The 20,000-nt window shown below is 46.3% G+C and overlaps 1 protein-coding gene across 9 annotated transcripts in view; it reads right to left on the bottom strand.

Annotated features, from left to right (window-relative positions):
• Window positions 1-20,000, bottom strand: part of birc6 (baculoviral IAP repeat containing 6) — an 88,194-nt gene that overhangs the window by 32,325 nt on the left and 35,869 nt on the right. For 5 of the 9 annotated variants that reach the window (XM_053682498.1, XM_053682496.1, XM_053682495.1 and 2 more), the window contains exons 35-62: window positions 19,965-20,000; window positions 19,678-19,861; window positions 19,325-19,543; window positions 17,879-18,012; window positions 16,335-16,488; window positions 15,415-15,531; window positions 15,000-15,154; window positions 14,736-14,859; window positions 14,449-14,559; window positions 14,067-14,197; window positions 13,863-13,990; window positions 12,579-13,138; window positions 12,302-12,477; window positions 12,044-12,140; window positions 11,688-11,882; window positions 11,124-11,324; window positions 10,286-10,565; window positions 9,861-10,117; window positions 8,168-8,276; window positions 7,844-8,068; window positions 6,893-7,655; window positions 5,483-5,626; window positions 4,531-4,660; window positions 3,699-3,830; window positions 3,237-3,398; window positions 2,938-3,111; window positions 2,312-2,508; window positions 767-1,067 (exon numbers count right to left, since the gene is read on the bottom strand). The exon at window positions 19,965-20,000 is cut by the window's right edge and continues 186 nt beyond it. In XM_053682498.1, the coding sequence (XP_053538473.1) occupies window positions 767-1,067; window positions 2,312-2,508; window positions 2,938-3,111; window positions 3,237-3,398; window positions 3,699-3,830; window positions 4,531-4,660; window positions 5,483-5,626; window positions 6,893-7,655; window positions 7,844-8,068; window positions 8,168-8,276; window positions 9,861-10,117; window positions 10,286-10,565; window positions 11,124-11,324; window positions 11,688-11,882; window positions 12,044-12,140; window positions 12,302-12,477; window positions 12,579-13,138; window positions 13,863-13,990; window positions 14,067-14,197; window positions 14,449-14,559; window positions 14,736-14,859; window positions 15,000-15,154; window positions 15,415-15,531; window positions 16,335-16,488; window positions 17,879-18,012; window positions 19,325-19,543; window positions 19,678-19,861; window positions 19,965-20,000 (5,596 nt within the window). The remainder of the gene's footprint in view (window positions 1-766; window positions 1,068-2,311; window positions 2,509-2,937; window positions 3,112-3,236; window positions 3,399-3,698; window positions 3,831-4,530; window positions 4,661-5,482; window positions 5,627-6,892; window positions 7,656-7,843; window positions 8,069-8,167; window positions 8,277-9,860; window positions 10,118-10,285; window positions 10,566-11,123; window positions 11,325-11,687; window positions 11,883-12,043; window positions 12,141-12,301; window positions 12,478-12,578; window positions 13,139-13,862; window positions 13,991-14,066; window positions 14,198-14,448; window positions 14,560-14,735; window positions 14,860-14,999; window positions 15,155-15,414; window positions 15,532-16,334; window positions 16,489-17,878; window positions 18,013-19,324; window positions 19,544-19,677; window positions 19,862-19,964) is intronic. The other 4 variants (XM_053682502.1, XM_053682499.1, XM_053682501.1 and 1 more) reach the window with 3 other exon arrangements.

The following is a 20,000-nucleotide window of genomic DNA, read 5'->3' on the forward strand; positions in this document are numbered from 1 at the left end:
CTCTTGTGTGCTTTATAAACACATCTAAAGCTCCACACTGAGAAAACGTCCAAGAACGGCATGATATCTTGTAATAACACAATAAATTAAAGCTTGTTATTATTATAATTATTATAATTATTATTATCTTAAACCGTAAATGCATACGTATCGTTCTTGTTCATATTCTCCGTGTTAGACCTCTCGGTTCAGCCTTTATGATGACTTTAAGGACTAATCAACTCTCATTAATACTTTAATATGTGCTGTGTATTATCTGAAGAACATTTTATTCACTAATCATGGATTAAAAAGTGTTCAGAAGTTTTCAGCGAGTCATTATCCAACATACATGAACAGACTGTTAAAAACACACTGTTCAGGGTGAGTTAGTAATAATCTTCTGCAGCTCAGGAACAGGGTCATCTCAGGTTACTTTCCTACTGCAGATATGATCGTTTTGCTTACCTTAATGTTCTTAGCTGCTTATGCTAAACTATTCTGAGTGATTTAGCGTATTAATAAAGTCCGTTTGTTTATAAGGAATAAGAGCAGGTCTCCTGAGCACTGGTTGTCATGGTAACAATCCTGAGAAGAAAGGACAAATCGTCGACGTGTACAAAAGTACGGTGCCAGGACGGACCTAGACGACGGTAACACTAACAAGACAAATACTAAACTACACCACACTGCATCAGCAGGGGGCGCTGAAGTTCACTGCTTAAAGAGGATTAATGTACAGTGAAGCGTCTAAGTGCCATTACGTGTTATTAACAGGGTGACTTACTGCCCTCCCCGTCGTCAGTGACCCCCAACACCAGCCTGAGCAGGCACTGTGCGTGCTTCCTCTCCTTCAGCAGGACCTCGGCGTATCCCGGCAGACGCAAGAACAGGCCGAATGCGGCCAGAGAGTGGGCGGGGATAGGGGAGGTGGTCTGGACGGAGGATTTGATTGGCTGTGGCTCCGTGGCGACGCTCTCGGGCGCCTCGTACACCAGCTCACCCGACTGCTCGATGGTCACCCACTCAAACTGCTCGCTGTCCTTGGGCTTCTCCTGAGAAGACGAGGCTACCACAGGAGTGCTGACCTGTACACACACACACACACACACACACACACACACACACACACACACACACACACACACACACACAGTGTCAAAAAATAACACGAAGTATAAGAAAATCAGAATCACCTTTAAAATTTAATTAATCAAATAAAATGTAGTCAATTTCGGTCAAATAACTTACGATGCCGGTCATAACCATGATCAGTGTGGGCGTCTAGAACCCTCACATTTCTGTCTGCTTCATTTCTACTGTATGTCTCTTTATAAACTTTAGCTTCATGTCTCCTCCGTAAACTCTGTCCGTACCCTTCCTCCGTAAACTCTGTCCGTACCCTTCATCCGTAAACTCTGTCCGTACCCCTCCTCCGTAAACTCTGTCCGTACCCTTCCTCCGTAAACTCTGTCCGTACCCCTCCTCCGTAAACTCTGTCCGTACCCCTCCTCCGTAAACTCTGTCCGTACCCCTCCTCCGTAAACTCTGTCCGTACCCCTCCTCCGTAAACTCTGTCCGTACCCTTCATCCGTAAACTCTGTCCGTACCCTTCATCCGTAAACTCTGTCCGTACCCCTCCTCCGTAAACTCTGTCCGTACCCCTCCTCCGTAAACTCTGTCCGTACCCTTCATCCGTAAACTCTGTCCGTACCCTTCATCCGTAAACTCTGTCCGTACCCTTCCTCCGTAAACTCTGTCCGTACCCTTCCTCCGTAAACTCTGTCCGTACCCCTCCTCCGTAAACTCTGTCCGTACCCTTCCTCCGTAAACTCTGTCCGTACCCTTCATCCGTAAACTCTGTCCGTACCCCTCATCCGTAAACTCTGTCCGTACCCCTCCTCCGTAAACTCTGTCCGTACCCCTCCTCCGTAAACGCTGTCCGTACCCCTCCTCCGTAAACTCTGTCCGTACCCCTCCTCCGTAAAATCTGTCCGTACCCCTCCTCCGTAAACTCTGTCCATGAGCCATGAGGTTTTTTTCCCCGTGGTGTTCAAAAGTTAATTTTCTTGTTCAAAACCAGCACACAGATGTCTGGAGAGCCAATCAGATTCAAGAACAGTGTACAGGAAGTATCAGGTGTAGATATGAGACTCAGGTGTAGTGTCTGAAGACTGACAGTAGAAGTGTGCTTCAGAGCAATCCACTTCTCCACTCAAACTAGATCGTGTGTGTGTGTGTGTGTGTGTGTGTGTGTGTGTGTGTGTATAAAAGAGAGAGAGAGAGAGAGAGAGAGAGAGAGAGAGAGAGAGAGAGAGAGAGAGACACTGACCTGCTGAATAACGTCAGGGTAAAGCATGGGCAGTCTCTCAGCGATGAGAGCGAGACCTCCCATACCTGCGAACACCTGCAGCGGAGACTGAATGGGGCTCGTCTCCAACAGAGACTCATCGATCACTGCGTCTAAACACTCATCCACCGGAGTCATCATTTCATCCTCCACACAGCTGCTCAGCATCTCACAGTGCTCTACACACACACACACACACACACACACACACACACACACACACACACACACACAAATATTAGCAACTATCAACAGACAGAGAGAGACAGAGACATAGAGACACAGAAAGACAGACAGATACAGACAGACAGACAGAGATATATGGAAAATAACATACAGCTCAGACAGACAGACAGATGGAGAGCGATAGAGAGACAAAAAGACAGACAGTACAGACAGACAGAGAATGATATACAGCTCAGACAAACAGAGCGATAGAGACAGACAGATCAGAAAGAGAGCGAAAGACAGATACATCAGATAGACAGAGAGTGATAGAGAAAGACAGCTTGGACAGAACAGAAAGCAACAGAGACAGACAGATTAGACAGAGAGTGAAAGACTGACAGATCAGACACACAGATAGCAACAGAGACAAAGAGACACACCTTTCTCTGTGCGAAGACGTTTGAAGGAGTCGGTCTTAGAAAGCCCCGAGTCGGAGATGACCTTTGACCCCAGTTTGACGGTGAGGTCGATGGAGCGGTAGCCTTGAGGAAGTTTGCGTTCATACAGCAAGGTCAAGAGCTGGGCCAAGGTCATCTCCCCCGGCAACGGCTGACCTGAGAGACAGACAGCGAGAGGGAGTTATTATAAACACACACCTCTAAAGTAGTGCTTTAGTGACGTCACACTGGGGTTTCCTGTGTGTGTGTGTGTGTGTGTGTGTGTGTGTGTGTGTGTGTACCTGGCAGTAGTTTATGGTAGAGGTGGAACACGGGGACGCTGATGGTCTTGCTGGACGATTCGACTCCTGAAGACGAGGCCAGTTTATCACTGAGCACGCGACCTCTCCGAGATGGAGGACGAGGGGGCGTGGCCAGAGCACGCTTCGACTGAGACTTCAGACCTGACACACACACACACACACTACTTGTTCTACTTGGAACAGTCTCTGATAGGGAAACAGTTGTAGGGTTCTACATCCTTGAGGGATTCAAGGGTTCTGAGCTTTCTAAAAACGGTTCTTTAAAGGCTCATGGGGCTCTAAGTTACCACTATTTGGAACACTTTCTGAGAGGGGAACTATTTCTTGCAGGGTTCTACTTAAAACATTGTAGCGTTCCCCTCCGAGAGACAATCAAACAACCTTCTCTTAGAGCAGAATGAGAACCTTCAGAAACCTGACAGCATGGTTCTCATGGAGTACCTGAAGCCACCACGACGCTGTAGTTATCCTGGAACCCGTTATCGGCCTTCATCTTCTCCTTCTCCTCGTGGTTCTTCTTCTCCTTGTCCTCTTTCTGCTCGTTCAGCAGCTTGGCCGTGATGCTCGGCGTGTCTGTGAGAGAACAAACATGAGAGAACCCTCCAGAACAGCTGATCTGATATACGGTTAGGAAAAAAGGGTTCTTCATGGGTTCTTTAAGAACTCACTGGGGTCTTAAACTTTCAAAAAGGAATCAAAACTATCTGATAAACCTCCACTGTAGGGTTCTAGGTTCTTCTTGGAGAACATACTCAGACAGAGAAAGAGTTATAGGGTTCAAGATTATTTGAGTTCTTTCTAATAAGTACCCCTGTAAAAGAGCGGTCCATTATCATAAAGGGTTCTGATCACAAAAACGGTTCCAAGTAGAACCCTTTCAGAAAGCTAAAAACGCTTAGTAGATACAAAGAACACTTGAAGGATGTAGAACCCTACAACAGAGTGCTTCCTAATAGAAATGGTGCCATGGACAAGCTGAGAACCCTTGAAGAACCCTTTTGTTCTGGGATAGAAAGAATGAGAGAACCGTCCAGTGCAGGAGATGAATATCGGATACAGAATCGAGACAGATACATGCTGTGTGCTGGTTGGGGTTCTCTAGGGTTCTTTTGCAAGGATGACATCAGGGTGAGATGTCACACACACACACACACACACACCAATTAAAATATAATATGGTGGCGATGGTGTGTGGTTAAGGGTTTGAGGGTCTAGTGCTGCAGAGATGGATGAGTGTGAGTGTGTGTGTGTGTGTGTGTGTGTGTGTGTGTACCAGAGACACGGTCCAGCACTTCAGCCAGCGTGGTGGAAATGGGAAGGTGGAGTTTGCGGAACTTGTGTCCGGCTCCGTACATGGGGTGCTGGATCACATGACTGGTGGCGTTTATCCGTCCTTTATACAGCTGCAGGAGGGACAGAAAACAACACATTTATCCTAAAAACATTATCCATCCATCCATCTTCCACCGCTTACTCCTTCTTCAGGGTCACGGGGAACCTGGAGCCTATCCCAGGGAGCATCGGGCACAAGGAGGGGTACACCCTGGACAGGGTCTAAAAACATTATTTTAAAAACAAATCCTAACGATCCTACACATGTAGAACGAGTCCGCTGTAACCACGCTGGTCCTGAAGACGGTATGGACAAGCCCGAGTAAAGGTTTTAGGTCTCTCTCCCTCTCTCTGTTTGTCCATCTATAAATTTGTGTGTTTGACACTCCCCCCCTCGACCCCCCCCCGTCTCTAACTCTGTAGTGTTTATGGAAGCCACACCCCCTCTCCCCACCCTCAACCCCCCCCCCAGCTCTCTCTGTAGTGTTTGTGGAAGCAACACCCCCTTTCCCCCTCACACACCCCCTCATCTCTCTGTAGTGTTTGTAGAAGCCACACCCCCTCCCCCATCACACCCCCTCATCTCTCTCTGTATTGTTTGTTGAAGCCACACCCCCTCTTCCTCCTCACACCCCCCTCCCCCATCTCTCTCTCTGTAGTGTTTGTGGAAGCCACACCCCCTCCAACCCTCTATTGTTTGTTGAAGCCACACCCCCTCTTCCCCCTCCCACCCCCTCCCCCATCTCTCTCTCTCTCTCTCTCTCTCTTTGTAGTGTTTGTTGAAGCCACACCCCCTCTTCCCCCAGACACCCCCTCTTCCCCCATCTCTCTCTCTCTGTAGTGTTTGTAGAAGCCTTTAATCGTTGCACACGCTCACATCAGAGTGTACCTACCGGGCAGGGAGACTGCAGGAAGACTGTAACCTTCTCATCCTCTAGCATGAGCTGCAGGAAGAGTCTGCGTATGAATCCGGAGATATTCCCCGACACGGGAACGTTCCCTCTCTGCGGAGCCGACTGGAACAACTCACACAGAACCTGCAGGAACACAAAACAACCTCATTTATAGCATGCTGATGTGACAAGAAATACAAGACATTTTTAGCGTATGTGTAGAGCACACCCTACACATACTGCACATACCATACACACTCTACACATACTATATACACACACATCCACAGACGCCACACCTGAGTCTACTGAAAGCCAAGATCACCTGATTAAACAGGTGGAATCAGGTGTGGCTCCTGATTGGTTGGAATGAAATCCTGCACCCACACCGGCCCTTTGTGGATAAGATTGGACACCCCTGCTATACATACTATACACACACACACACACACACACACACACACACACACACACTATATATTCTAAATACACACACCATACATACTATATACACACACACACACACACACACACTAAACACACCATACACACTATACATACTATATACACACACACACACACCATACACACTGTATCCACACACTATACATATACACACTATATATTCTATATATACACACACACACCATACATACTATAAACACACACACACACACACACCATACATACTATATACACATACCCCACACACTATACATATCATACACACCATATACACACACACACCATTCACATTATACATACTATATACACACACACACACACACACACAATCATACACACACTATACACACACTCCATAAACATTATCACTCATTCATTTAAAAATATAATAATGTTGAACATTCTGCACTGTACACACACACATACACACACACACACACACACACTATATACACTTCACATACATTACACTGATCTAATAAATTAAAATATCCCAATATGTTTGCCACACCACCCATTTGAAAACTTAAAGCCTGGGAATTTGCATCAGTATGCATTTTAAATATTTATATTTACAAATTAAAACTGTTTTGCAGTGATGTTTGTGATGTAAGTTTTGTATTAATTGAAATTTATGCAATAGTTTCTTTATTGTTACGGTGGTTAAATTAACACTGCCACTACCCTTTGCTGCTGAATAATGCCCTAATAAAGGACATCTGCATTTTTTGTAAGCTCTTTATAAAACAAATAATGATTTAATAATGATTATTATGCATTTAACACAGCTGTAATGATGTAGTACAGAGATTTCACCAGTAGAGGGTGCTGGAGAGGTTTGGAAATGTATGCACTTCCTGTATCATTACTGAGAGATACACATTTTGAATCGGGTTTTATCAAACTGACAATTCATGAACATGAGTCTTAAACACACACACGTACCTGAGCCATGAGTCTTTGATTGCTGGGGTGGCAGGAGATACACTGCAGGAAGAATGCCACCGTGGCGTTCTCTATAGCCGTCCTCTGCTGTGTGCTGAGACTGTTGCCCCGCCCCCCTAGGGACGGCAGCGAATAGGATCTCGTCCCCACGGCGTGTTGAACGTTGGCTCCGTTGGCCGTGCCGCTTGCGCTGGAATGGCACAGCAGGAAGAGCAGTGATGTCCAGAGTGGATTAACCTCAGGTCCTCCCAGCCAGTCCTTCATGGCGTGGCTGTTCCCGACCTCGGTGAGGAAGCGCAGAACAGGAGCCGCCAAATCCGGCGAGAGCAATGCCGCTGAAGACGAGTGATTATGGTGGCGGCGTTCTGAGTGCCACGCGGGCATGGGGAGGTCAGCGTGGGCTAGGAGCTGGCAGCAGAAATTAGCCAGGCTACGCACAAGCAGCGCAGGAAGCCCCGAGTCGAGAAGCTGCTGGATGGCGCCGGGGGACTGAGAGGCAGAGGCTAACGTCGCAAGCTGGCACTCGTTGAGAGAAACAGGAACGGGAGGGAGGAGCTTGGAGTCGTCAGTCATAGAGGTGGTGCTGTTGAGCTCGTGCTGCTTCTTTCCGTCGTCCGTCAGGGTCGGAGCGCTCAGACCCATCCAGGACATGAGCAGGGAGAAGTAGCTGGGGTGGATGTGGCACATGGAGCACAGCAGACTGTCCACGGCCTTCTTCAGCACCATGTTACACGGCAACGCCATCGACCAGTTATACAGCAACCTGCAGGGGGCGGAGCCAGGGAGTCAACAAACACTCTTAAAGCCAGTTCACACCGGACATCAAGACCATTATCTTTTTATAACGTGCTCACACTCGAGTGACACGCTGCCCTTCTTTTACACGTCCTGTCCATCACAAAAGACACTGTGTGTGTGTGTGTGTGTGTGTGTGTGTGTGCGCGCGCTCACTCGAACAGCTCTCGACTGAGCAGTGCAGGGAGGTCGTAGTCCACGGGAAGCTCGTAACTGTGCCACAAGATGGCTGCCACACAGTGCAGGTGTGAGGGTGAGGGCATGAGGAGGCCGTACTCGCGGGATTGGGACGCAGCCGGACCCATGATCCCCAATGGACAGTTCTGTTTCAGCGCCGCTACCCGAGACGAGTCGTACACCCACTGCAACAGAGCCTGGATCCTACACACACACACACACACACACACACAGTAAACATGAGCACTCCTAACACACACTGTTCATTTTAGTTTCAGACAGGTGTGTATATATGTATCTCACCTGTCTTTGGTACCTGGGTCCTGTGTGGTACCGAGCTGGTACAGGATGTCTATGGTGGAGTCTGAGGAGAGACCGTTCAGCCTCCCAAACAGCAGCGGACTGTTCAGATCTAACACACACACGCGCACACACACACACACACACACACACACACACACACACACACACACACACACACACACACACACACACAGCACCATTATACACCTAAACCTACTAGTCACAGGTTATTATTATTATTTAATTCTGTAAGGATTTCATGTCTACAACAATTATTGGCACCCTTTTAGTCAGTAATTTGTGCTACATCCCTTTGCCAAGATAACAGCTCTGAGTCTTCTCCTATAACACTGGTGAGGTTGGAGAACACATGGTGAGGGATCTGAGAGCGTTCCTCCGTACACAACCTCTCCAGATCCTTCACATTTCAGGTCCACGCTGGTGGACTCTCCTCTTCAGTTCACCCCACAGGTGTTCTATGGGGTTCAGGTCAGGGGACTGGGATGGTCAGGGCAGTATCTTGATTTTGTGGTCAGTAAACCATTTTTGTGTTGATGATGATGATGTTTTGGATCATCGTCCTGCTGGAAGATCCAACCACGGCCCATTTGAATCTTTCTGTCAGAGGCAGTCAGGTTTTCATTTAATATCTGTTGATATTTGATGGAGTCCATGATGCCATGTGTCCTAACAAAATGTCCAGGTCCTCTGCAGAAAAACAGCCCAGAACATTAAAGATCCTCCTCCATATTTAACCGTGGACATGAGGGACTTTTCCATACGGCTCCCTCTCTGTGTGCTCCAAAACCACCTCTGTGTTTATCACCAAAAAGCTCTATTCTGGTTTCATCTGACCGTAGAACCCGATCCCATTTGAAGTTCCAGTAGTGTCTGCACACTGAAGACGCTCCAGTTTGTTTTTGGATGAGAGTAGAGGCTTTAGTCTTGAACCCCTTCCAAACAGCTTGTGGTGATGTCGGTGACTTCAGATTGTAGTTTTGGAGACTTTCTGACCCCGAGACACAACTAACTTCTGCAATTCTCCAGCTGTGATCCTCGGAGATGTTTTATCCACTCAAACCGTCCTCTTCACAGTGCGTTGAGACGATATAGACACGCGTCCAATTCCAGGTCCATTCATAACATTTCCAGTTGACTGGAACTTCTTAATTATTGCCCTGATGATGAGCCACGCCCCATTGTGTGAAGCTCAACAACCTTTTGCTGCACATCACAGCTATATTCCTCGCTCTTACCCAGTGTTATGAATGACTAAGGGAATTTGGCCTGTGTTTTACCTCATATTTATACCCCTGTAAAACAGGAAGTCATGATTGAACAATTTCCTGTTCCTAGTCACCCATTTTTACTAAAAATTTTTAAATATTAATGGGAATATACTGCACATAGATTTTGCTCATGTGAATTCATAGGGGTGCCAATAATTGTTGCAAACCTATATTTAAGAAAGATATTTCTGGATAAACCTGTCTTGTGTTTGATATCCATGAGAAGAGTATTTTTGTGAATGTTTTGAACAAAAGATCAAAAGGTTAAACAATAAAGACAACGTATACAATTATATATACTATATCTACAGACAGGACACATGGACTGCAAAATAATGACCCTATAAAAATTTTTTAAAAGATGTACATAATCAAAAATGAGACAATACAACGCGGGGACTTACTGGCGAGGTCGGTGCCGGAGGCGGCGCAGTTCCGCAGCAGGATGTGGATGAGTTTGAGGCCGATGCGCGTGGACTGAAGGCCGATTTTCACCAGAACAGCCTCGATGTTGGGCGAGTGCATACCGCAGTACGGAGACATGAGCAGCGCCGCACACGTCTGCAGCAGGTTAGCTGTCTGCGAGGCCGCGCTCGCCATCATCGCTTCCAGATCAGAAACGTGAGTCACGCAGTGGTGCAGCAGACGCAGCCAGCCGATACTGAGCCAAGAACCACACACACACACACACAGTCTGAGAATGAACCAAACATGAGCTGGTATTGTGTGTTAGAATGAAAAGCACAAACACAGACATCTGGAGAAGGAGGAGCTAAAGCAGATGGAGTAAGGATGACGGTGATCAGGGAGCCAGGAGACCGACAGGTACCTGGTTTTGGAGACCTGGTCCTCAGAAGGCAGGAAGGGGTTGTTCACCGTGGCTGACGAGGTGCTGCCGAACGCGGTGAGGCCGAGCAGTTTGATCTGCGACAGGCCGAGCGTGCTGGCGTCTCGAGGACGGTGCAGACGCACGCACACGGCCGACGCCACTTCCGCACGCACCAGCTGGATTTTAATGTAGGTGAGGCCGCTCGTGACGAGGGGCGTGGACAGGGGGAGCATGTTCACACCGTCCGCACTGATCTCCACCGACACCGAGGACGGACACGCTGGACACACAGAGCACACCAGGGAATCAAACAAAAACACAATCACTGAAGGTTCATATCTAACGCAGTGCTCCGGGTTCTGGATTCTGATTGGCCAGAAGGGAAGGTGTTGATTAATTCTTTATAAGAGCAGCTCTGACAGTAGCACAGGTTTATATATATATTAATACGTTACGGTTTCTATAGTAACGGCTCGTTCACAGGGACGTGCGCAGCGGACGCTCCGCTGATAAACAGATTGGGGGAAAAACCCGTTTTTAAAGTTTTCTGTAAGGAGATGTCTATGTAACATTTCTGGAAGGAGTCTCCAGTTCCAGTTAAGAGAGGCTGGTGGTAACGTAAGTGAAGACAGGAACTGACTTCCACAGCTTTACTGTAACTATAAACGGATAAAAAGTGCAACGTGACACTCATTAATAAGTCAAACATCGTAATCGGTGGTGAATTGCTGCAGTGTAAAAGGAATAGAACACTAGGAGATGTGCTGTTAGAGGAAAATAATCCTCTTTGATGTGGGGTGTGTGTGTGTGTGTGTGTGTGTGTGTGTGTGTGTCTCACTGGCGAGCGAGGCGAGGTGTGGTTGGATGTGGAGCTCTTTGAGCAGTACGGCGGCGGGGAGGTGGATGGTGAGGTCGCACCACGCCTCCTCGGGGAGGAAGATGTAGGACCAGGCGGCGGATCGGGCTCGGCGGTGAGGAGGCGTGGCCTGGAGCAGAACCTCCGCAGGCTGAGCTGTAGGACTGCTCGAGGTTATGGTGCCTGACGGGGGACAAAAAACAGACAGTAAACACACAGAACCCCAAAAATCAGCTCAGAACATCAGTGTTAAACACCATCACTTTACCAAAACACACACGTTCTTCAACACGTACAAAAATCACGTTAAATACTACAAACAATACCAATAAAAGATCAGACGCACGTCACATCGACCCCTAATTAACATCCCTAATTAGTTCATTAACTGAAAAAAAAATCCTGTGTTTGTTATTTGTGTTAAGTAATGGCACCCTCTCCATTCACACCTCTGCATCAAACGTCTAAAATTCCCTCTCCTGCGCTCACGTGACCGACTTATTTCTTTAGTTTTCGTTCCTGTGGGAGATAAATGAAGCTGGTTACCGAGAGGGGCGAAGTTGTGCAGTCCCTCTGCGTTCTCCGGCTCGGAGGCGAGGACTCGGGCCTTCAGGCTGCCGTCTGCTGCTTTCCCCGGCCCCGAGTCCAAAAACTTCATGATGGTGGAGACCATGCTGCGCGCCGTGTTCACGATGGCCCGCGTACTCGTCACCATGTTGTTACAGATCAGCTGTACTCCACCTACACACACACACACACACACACACACACACACACACACACACCGAGGGAAAGAGTCTCAAAAAAACTCCTGTTCTATTTATTATACTACAGCACTGGTGATAATGGTGTGTGTGTGTGTGTGTGTGTGTGTGTGTGTGTGTGTGTGTGTGTCTCCGTACCCATATCATGGAAGGCTTTAAGCGCCTCACTGGTGTCCAGAACTCTCAGGATGAACCACAGCAGCGGCTCAGAGAGCTGACAAGTGGAGAGAGAACCCTGCATGACAAACACACACTGTTAAACACACACACAGACCCAGACAGAGACACCCGGCCTATACAGTGAATACAGTGAAGTTATGTGCAGTTCTTTGTCTTTAATATTTGTGAGTGAATGAAGCAGGTGTGAGCAGGTGTAGTGCTTGTCGGAGAGCTCACCTGTCTGCCCATGTAGCCACAGGCCATGTAGGTGAGGATGGGCTGCAGCATGACCTGCACTGACGTGGCTCTCTTACTCAGCGTGGTGAGGATGGTGAACAGACCGTCGCCTACAGATATGGCGTCCAAACCTCCGTGGAAATTCTCATGCTTGGTCAAATGGAGTCCACTAGCACCTGAAGGTGAGAAATGTAGGGAAGAGTGTTAACGGCGTAGTTACACAGTGAGGAAAGTAATGGATTGGGACACGCACACACTGGACAGGGAGTGTACAGACCGATTATCATGGCCATGGCGCTGCTGTTGCACTGCCCCAAGGCTGAAAGGATCTGACTCATGATCTGTTGATTGGCCAGCACCAGGTCTGCCACGCCCATCGCCGGACCCTGATTGGGGACGTGTCCCGAGGCGCCGCCCTCTTTGCCGCCGCCTCCACTGCAGACTTTTTCCTCGTCGGAGACGCTGTTGGAGGGCATGCGCCCGCTGTACTCTCTGTCTCCGGACAGCGGCAGGGTGACGAGAGCGTTGACTAGCTTGAGCAGGTCGAACATCAGCTGATCGCGCGTGGTCTCTCCGCACGCCGCCTTGGCGTCTCCTGGGCGGATGATATTAGCGAAAAGGCCTCCGAAACAGGCGCGGGCGCACACGGAGCCATCCGAGCCGCTCCGGGACACCACCTTCTCCGAGCAGGTGATGTAGTGATGGACCAGGAAGGTGATGGACTCAACCACGGCTGTGATGGTGGTGACGGACACGACCTCGAAGTTCTGCTCCAGCGTGAACTCCAGGAGCTTCACCTGAGCGTCCAACGGGCCCTGTCCTGAATGGAACGGACCCCTGTAGAGGAGGGACACGAGGGAGAGTCAATAAGTAGTTCAGTAACTCAGTAAGAAAGTCAGTAACTGAAGATATAAAATAAGCAGGTTAGAGTCAGTAATGAAGAAAGTGTCAGTAAGTCCAAAAAGTCAGTAAGCAAGTTAGTCAATAAATCTATTACTAAAACAACATCACTTAAATCAATAAGTCACTAATTCAGTAGAGCAGCAATTCAGTAAGATCACTAATTCAGTAGATCACTAATTCAGTAAGATCACTAATTCAGTAGATCACTAATTCAGTAAGATCACTAATTCAGTAGATCACTAATTCAGTAGATCACTAATTCAGTAGATCACTAATTCAGTAAGATCACTAATTCAGTAGATCACTAATTCAGTAGATCACTAATTCAGTTAGATCACTAATTCAGTAGATCACTAATTCAGCAGATCACTAATTCAGTAGATCAGCAGGTCAGCAGGTCAGTAGATCACTAATTCAGTACATCAGTAAGTCAGTAGATCAGTAGGTCAGTAATTCAGTAGATCAATAAGTCAGCAGATCAGTAGGTCAGTAGATCAGTAGGTCAGTAGATCAGTAGGTCAGTAAGCCAACACACAGATCACGGAGTTGTTAAGTCAGTAACCAAGTAAAATAAAGAACTGAATGAACACACTGCATCAGAGCAATCAGGAAGAACAAACAGAAGGAGAAGGAGAAGGAGAAGGAGAGGAGTGTGTACCGCTCGGTGGAGAGAATGTGCACTAGTTTGAGCAGGAACTCGCTGAACATCTGAGGACAGGTGGAGGACAGGTGGACCTGTAAGCGGGTCAGGAACTCCTGCATGGCCTGCGTTGCAGTCGGACCCACCTGCGCAGAGAAAGCCAGGGGTTTACACACTGTAATTACAGGTTTAGTGTGTGTGTGTGTGTGTGTGTGTGTGTACCTGTGAGCTGTGCTGACTCGTCCCGTGGGGGTTACTGCCTGACAGGAAGCGCACCAGCACATGCACCAGCGTGGGGTCCGACACCATCTGCTGAGCCGTGCTCTCATGCACAACTATACCACTGTTAGAGGCTGGAACGCGCGCACACACACACACACACACACACACACGTGTTGAAATTATTGGCACCCTGGTGTTTGGACGCTTCAGCGGCTGCTGGACGCTAAGCAACCATTTCTTGCTCAGTATTTTCACTCAAGATTTAAGTATTGGCACCCTCATGTTCAGCCACACACCACAATAATAATAATATTAATAATAATAATAATAATATTAATAATAATGATGATGATTGACTAACATTATTAGTAAATAAACTCACCGCTGGCTGGCATGTTGGTCATGAGAGTGAGGCTGTGTAACACCAAACACCACGTACGCAGGGACGTGTTGGGATACCAGGCCAGAACAGACAGAAAGCTACTGATAGAAGCTGTGAAGAAACACACACAGACACACACACAAGGTACATTAAAAGCTGAGCTTTCCCAGAGTGCATGAATTCTGCTTTCTTCATACTAGCTGTTTATTACATGTTAATAAACACAAATAAGCTGTTGATTGAAACAGTAGCACAGAGCACTGAGCATCAGAGAGTTGACCTCTGACCTTGGTTGAGAGGGATCGTGGGAATTCGGCTGGAGTTGAAGAGGAAGATGTCGGAGCCGCTGTCCTCTGAGCCAGAGGACGAGTTGAGGCTGAGAGTGAGCCACAGCTGGAGCAGAGACTCCAACTACACACACACACACACACACACACACACACACAGCAATTCATTTTGTTGAAAAGCTGTAGTTCCTGGTTTGAATGATGCAAAACAACTAATGTAAAAGCAGAGTGTGTGTGTGTGTGTGTGTGTGTGTGTGTGTGTACCTGTACATGGTGGATCTGCAGCATGGAGAAGAGTTTATTAAAGCAAGCACTGAGCATTGGGATGGAGGAGGGCTGCACCATTACGCTGCCACCAGGGGGGGAGCCGTGCAGCCCCCGCAGGAGGGAGTCGTCTGTCCCGTTAGTGGCCTGGGAAGCTGAAAAGACCGGTAATAATGATTTACTGTAATTACTTCATTACTGAAACTGAAGTAAAAAAATAAATAAAATAAAGTAAAGGTAACATGAAGAAAAAAAATAATTAATGAATTATAATTATTGTATTTTTAGAAATCCATTCCAAACGCAATACTCACTCAAATGTAGGTTGCAGGACATCCTCACAGTGTGTGTGTGTGTGTGTGTGTGTGTGTGTGTGTGTGTGTGTGTGTGTGTGTGTGTGTGTGTGTGTGTGTACCTGTGGGTAAGTTAGAGGTGAGAGCCTGTAGAATAGCGTCAGCCTCCAACGTGGCCATCATCTTCAGCATGAGCTCAGCCTGCTGCTCCAGTCCCACCTCCAACCGAGCATCCAGAGCTGGGGGGGGGGGGGGGGGGGGGGGGAGCAGGATAAAGAGAGAGAGAGAGAGAGAGAGAGAGAGAGAGAGGGAGAGGGGGGTAGCAGGAGAGAGAGAGAGAGAGAGAGAGAGAGAGAGAGAGAGGGAGAGGGGGGAGGGAGGTAGCAGGAGAGAGAGGGAGGGAGAGAGAGAGAGAGAGAGAGAGGGGGAGAGAGAGAGAGGGGGAGAGAGAGGGGGAGAGAGAGAGGGGGAGAGAGGGGGAGAGAGAGAGAGAGAGAGAGGGGGAGAGAGGGGGAGAGAGAGAGAGAGAGAGAGGGGGAGAGAGAGAGAGAGAGAGAGAGAGAGGGGGAGAGAGGGGGAGAGAGAGAGGGGGAGAGAGAGAGAGAGAGAGAGGGGGAGAGAGAGAGAGAGAGAGAGAGAGAGAGGGGGAGAGAGAGAGAGAGAGAGAGAGAGAGAGAGAGAGAGAGAGAGAGAGAGAGAGATGATATCATCAAATCACCGTTGTGCTAAACGACACCAGGTCAGTGACGACTTCCAAAACTGAGAATAAATGGAGAATTATGGGCGTGATGGTCAGGGGTGCACATACTTTTGGCTGTATAGTGTATTTAAATGATCATTTCAGACCTGAGAACTTTGACTCAGCATTTTAATCACACAATGTAGGCCAGAAGAGCAACGTGACCTGCAGATGAGTGGATGTGTGTGAATCCGGAGTGATTGACAGCTGTGCAGGTGATTCGAGCTCTACGCTGGGGATCAGAGAGAGTGTGTGGGTGTGTGTGTGTGTGTGTAAATGTGGTGTCCTCAGTGGGCGTGGTACCTTGTGAGACGGAGACGGAGAGGTTCTGAGAGCCCGGTTTCTCCACTGCAGCCGGAGGTTTGGACACGGGGATTCCTGCTCCTCCGATGTAGGGGTTATAACTGTACGTTCCATAATCAGCACCCCAATAATCATACCAGGTACTGCTGATAGGCTGCACACAAACACACACACACACGCATACACACACGTGACACACCACAGGAAACGAAAAACAAACACACACACAAAACAAAAAGAAACCTGAGAAACTTCTCTCTGAGGATAAAATAGAAGGGAGAAAGAACCGAGGTCACAGACCAACGCAGCACCGGTGCCCAGGTCCGATCTAGAACCGTACCAAGTCCTGAACATTTCCCTTAAACGCTTCATGTGATAAATAGATTTAATTTAATTTAATTTAAATCAGTTTAAACAAGATTTTAATTTCATGCCCTCAAAGGCACACAGAGGAAAAGGGTTTGGAATGGAGCCCTTAAAACAAACAAACAAACAAACAAACAAACAAAAACCCCTTTTTATAATGGAGTTCTAAAAACAACAACAAAAAAAGTATAAATAAGTAACTTTAAAAAAAAATAAAATAAATAAATAGATAAACAAAAAACTAACTAAATAAATGGAGATAGATAAATACATTTCACGGAGTTTTTGGAGTAAAAAAACAAAGCAAGCCTTAGATAGATAGATAGATAGATAAATAAATAAATAAATAAATAAATAAATAAATAAATAGAATGGCGCGTGTAAATAAATAAATAAACAAACAAACAAAGAAACAAACTGTATTGAGTTTTTAACGAAGTTTTGAGATTAGGCTAATTAACTACAAAATATTTTTAATAAATATTTTTAGCCAAAGGTGCCAATAGTTCTGGAGCAGACAGTATCGATTAATGCATCAATACAGAACGCTTGATTATTTTCCATAAGGTTTGGAAATTCTCTAAATCTAAAGCATCACGTAAATGCAGTTGGTGGTAGTGTGTGTGTGTGTGTGTGTGTGTGTGTGTGTGTGTGTGTGTGTGTGTGTGTGTACGCGCTGTGGTGGAAAGGTTATTAAAGTTTATTAGGTAATTCCCCCCACCACTGTAAGAAAGTGTAATGGTACGGCTCTGGGTTCATCCGGACCAGCACCAGCTCTGAGTTGGAGGAAAAGAGGGGAGACAGAGGGGCGACAGAGGGGCGACAGAGGGGCAACAGAGGGGCGACAGAGGGGCGACAGAGGGGCGACAGAGGGGCGACTCAGGCAAAATAAATATATAAACCACACACATTGAGCATTTCTCTTAATAAAACATGACTCTGGTTTATTATTATTATTATTATTATTATTGATATTAATAAGCACTCTGTAGAGATCCAACAGGAACTAACAGGGAAGGAGGGACAGAGGAAGAAAATGAGAGAAGGACAGAAGAAGCAGCAGGCATTAAAGATGGAGAAATGAGAGTTGAAATATTTTTATGATAATAAATAAATAAATAAATAAATAAAATAAAATAAAATAAAGTAAGCCGAGAGAGAAAGCATGCGTACTGTACCTTAAAGACTTTGGCGGCGAGCGGATCTTTTTCCAAATCAATATCTAAAGGATCAATATCAACATCCATCAGGTCCTGTAGCAAGTCAAAGTCTATGTCTTTATCTTTTTCCAAAGATGACAGTGGAGGAGCACCTTTGGGCAACGAAAAGAGCTTTAATATCGCCAAGCAAGCACACTAAGAGACGCCCATACACACCCACACACACACACACACACACACACACCAAACACTCTTGAAGGATCCTAATGAGAGACGCTGACGAGCACACAGTCACGCTGAAGTTGATCTTGTTTTTGTCTAAGCAGCTGCTGAGAGTGAACATGAGAGGAACATTTGGGGGCGTGGCCTAACCTAGCCTATCCTTTTAATGTTGTAATTAACGTTTGGCAGTTTTCAAAAAAAAACCACAACACCTAAATATCCAATCTGAAGGGTGAGATCAGACCGCGTATGACTGATCACTACATGCCTGTATACATCCTTCTGTTTTTAAAAAATATATATTTCACATTCTATTTGATGTAAATAAATCAACAGTATATCAGAGATTTATATGTAATATAGTTTAAATGATTTATTTTTATACATTTTCTTATACAGTGTATCTCCTTTATCCTTTACTGTACACTAGTATATACTTATAAACATTTACACTTTTATAAAAGGTATCATTAAATAAACACTGGAATTATATATTTATAAATTTAAATCACATATTTAAATATAGTTTACTTATGCATTTATTTTTACACACATTATATAATATAATAGAGCTATGGAATAATTACAAATGCGGTTCATAAATGAATAATTCGCTGTTTCTACTGTACATCATTTATATTTAATAGTGCATTATAATTTTGCAGTTTTATAAATGTATAATTTAATATAATGACTGATAATATAAGCAATATATTTACATATTTATTGTGGTGTCACTGTATGATATTGTATGACAATGTAGAACTATAAATAGCTACAAGTATGTAATTATAGAATAAGTATAATTTTGTAGTAGAGATAATATTTATATTATTTATTTACTTTTAATTTGTAGATTTGATTATGAATAATTACAATGAACACACACTTCAGCACACAGCTGCTGTACAGATGTTTATAAGCAGAGGTCACATCACTCTGGATGGAATTTGACCTCTGCTGTATAAAATGAAACAGGAAGTGAAGATGACATGCCTCTGTGTTAGTGCACACACACACACACACACACACACACACACACACACACACAGCGCCTCATGACTGCAGCAGAACATCAACACTTTGTGAAGCATCAGGTCTGGACTTTTATTTAAAATCATTCATGCTCAATAAACAAGACGAGCAATTAAAATCCATGCAGATATATAAGTGTGTGTGTGTGTGTGTGTGTGTGTGTGTGTGTGTGTGTGTGTGTGTGTGGGGACGGTATTACCAACGCACTTTGGAAAGCAGACGAGCTCCCGGGAGTACCTGCGATGAGATCAGGGCCGAGCGGCTCATCGATCGTCTCCACCAGCGTGAGCGGAGTGGGCGGAGCCAGAGAGTCGTCAGAGTCCAACACCACCACCGCCGAGGAGGAGGAAGAGGAGGAGATCCCACCTTCTTCACCTACTGCACCCTCCTCCATCACATCCACACACACCGGAGACATCAACTCTCCTGAGAGCAAGAGACAGCCAATTAAACATAAGGCTTTGTTCCATATCGTGCACAGTGTGTCTCAAACCTCACAATCATTTCTATGTGGCTTTTAACACACACACACACACACACACACACACACACACACACACCTGCGAGGATGTCCTGCAGCATGCAGGTGAGTGAATATTGTGCCCAGGCTCCGCCCCAGCTGATGTCACCGCGGTTGAAGTCCGTTCCCACCAAAAGGAGCAGGAGTCTCTCTAGCTGCTGCTCAGACACAACCTCACACAGGTGGATTGTGGGTCGTGTGGCGTTCGCTATCCGAGCTAGAACCTGAGGGCAGGAGATCATAATTAGTGTTACACTAGTGTTAGACTGGTGTGTGTGTGTGTGTGTGTGTGTGTGTGTGTGTGCGTGAGCGTACGGGTGTGTGTACCTTGCAGACGAAGAGCAGCAGGTCAGCGTGGCAGGT

Source organism: Ictalurus punctatus, chromosome 9 (genome assembly GCF_001660625.3).
Source record: "Ictalurus punctatus breed USDA103 chromosome 9, Coco_2.0, whole genome shotgun sequence".
Lineage (NCBI taxonomy): Eukaryota > Metazoa > Chordata > Actinopteri > Siluriformes > Ictaluridae > Ictalurus > Ictalurus punctatus.